The sequence below is a fragment of the Chiloscyllium plagiosum genome, unplaced genomic scaffold (genome assembly GCF_004010195.1).
Source record: "Chiloscyllium plagiosum isolate BGI_BamShark_2017 unplaced genomic scaffold, ASM401019v2 scaf_84226, whole genome shotgun sequence".
Classification (NCBI taxonomy): domain Eukaryota; kingdom Metazoa; phylum Chordata; class Chondrichthyes; order Orectolobiformes; family Hemiscylliidae; genus Chiloscyllium; species Chiloscyllium plagiosum.
In genome coordinates, this window is record NW_025174734.1 from 1 (window position 1) to 1933 (window position 1933).

A 1933-nucleotide genomic window follows, 5' to 3' on the forward strand; every position below is an offset into this window, starting at 1 on the left:
GAACCGTATTCCCGGGATGGCTCCGACCCAGGGACGCGGAGACGGGAACCGTATTCCCGGAACCGTATTCCCGGGGCGGCTCAGACCCAGGGGCGCGGAAACGGGGACCGTATTCCCGGAACCATATTCCCGGGATGGCTCTGACCCAGGGGCGCGGAGACGGGAACCGTATTCCCGGAACCACATTCCCGGGGCGGCTCTGACCCAGGGACGCGGAGACGGGGACCGTATTCCCGGAACCATATTCCCGGGATGGCTCTGACCCAGGGGCGCGGAGACGGGAACCGTATTCCCGGAACCACATTCCCGGGGCGGCTCTGACCCAGGGACGCGGAGACGGGGACCGTATTCCCGGAACCATATTCCCGGGATGGCTCTGACCCAGGGGCGCGGAGACGGGAACCGTATTCCCGGAACCACATTCCCGGGGCGCACTGACCCAGGGGCGCGGAGACGGGAACCGTATTCCTGGAACCACATTCCTGAAGCGGCTCTGACCTAGGGGCGCGGAGACGGGAACCGTATTCCCGGAACCGTATTCCCAGGGCGGCTCTGACCCAGGGACGCGGAGAAGGGAACCGTATTCCCGGAACCACATTCCCGGGGCGGCTCCGACCCAGGGACGCGGAGACGGGAACCGTATTCCCGGGGCGGCTCCGACCCAGGGACGCAGAGACGGGAACCGTATTCCCGGGGCGGCTCCGACCCAGGGACGCGGAGACGGGAACCGTATTTTCGGGACGGCTCTGACCCAGGGACGCGGAGACAGGAACCGTATTCCCGGAACCGTATTCCCGGGGCGGCTCTGACCCAGGGACGCGGAGAAGGGAACCGTATTCCCGGGTCGGCTCCGACCCAGTGACGCGGAGACGGGGACCGTATTCCCGGAACCATATTCCCGGGGCGGCTCTGACCCAGGGACGCGGAGACGGGAACCGTATTCCCGGGGCGGCTCTGACTCAGGGACGCGGAGACGGGAACCGTATTCCCGGGTCGGCTCTGACCCAGGGACGCGGAGACGGGAACCGTATTCCCGGGACGGCTCTGACCCAGCGACGCGGAGACAGGAACCGTATTCCCGGGTCGGCTCCGACCCATGGACGCGGAGATGGGAACTGTATTCCCGGAACCACATTCCCAGGGCGGCTCCGACCCAGGGACGCGGAGACGGGAACTGTATTCCCGGAACCGTATTCCCGGGGTGGCTCTGACCCAGGGACGCGGAGACGGGAACTGTATTCCCGGAACCGTATTCCCGGGGCGGCTCTGACCCAGGGACGCGGAGACGGGAACCGTATTCCCGGAACCACATTCCCGGGGCGGGTCTGACCCAGGGACGCGGAGACGGGAACCGTATTCCCGGAACCACATTCCCGGGGCGGCTCTGACCCAGGGACGCGGAGACGGGAACTGTATTCCCGGAACCGTATTCCCGGGTCGGCTCTGACCCAGGGACGCGGAGAAGTGAACCGTATTCCCGGGTCGGCTCTGACCCAGGGACGCGGAGAAGGGAACCGTATTCCCGGGACGGCTCCGACACAGGGACGCGGAGAAGGGAACCGTATTCCCGGGACGGCTCCGACCCAGGGACGCGGAGACGGGAACCATATTCCCGGGGCGGCTCCGACACAGGGACGCGGAGAAGGGAACCGTATTCCCGGGACGGCTCCGACCCAGGGACGCGGAGACGGGAACCGTATTCCCGGGACGGCTCCGACCCAGGGACGCGGAGACGGGAACCGTATTCCCGGGACGGCTCCGACCCAGGGACGCGGAATCTCTGAACTTACTCCTGATCCGTCTCATTGTGACGTTTTGTGTTTGTTCGAGGGGAAAGCTCACTCGTTCTGCAAAGAGAGAAACGCAACATCAAACTCTCCCAGGGACAGGGACAGGGACTGCACGGGGTTAGATACAGAGTAAAGCTCCCTCT

The 1933-nt window shown here is 65.8% G+C and overlaps 1 protein-coding gene across 1 annotated transcript; it reads left to right on the forward strand.

Moving 5' to 3' along the window:
- The first annotated feature begins 370 nt into the window (after positions 1-370).
- Positions 371-1409, forward strand: LOC122545323 (mucin-13-like). Its single transcript, XM_043684388.1, has 3 exons — positions 371-462; positions 562-814; positions 964-1409. Exons 1-3 carry the CDS (start codon positions 371-373, stop codon positions 1327-1329), a joined length of 711 nt encoding a protein of 236 aa, XP_043540323.1. The 3' UTR covers positions 1330-1409.
- Positions 1410-1933: the final 524 nt, after the last annotated feature.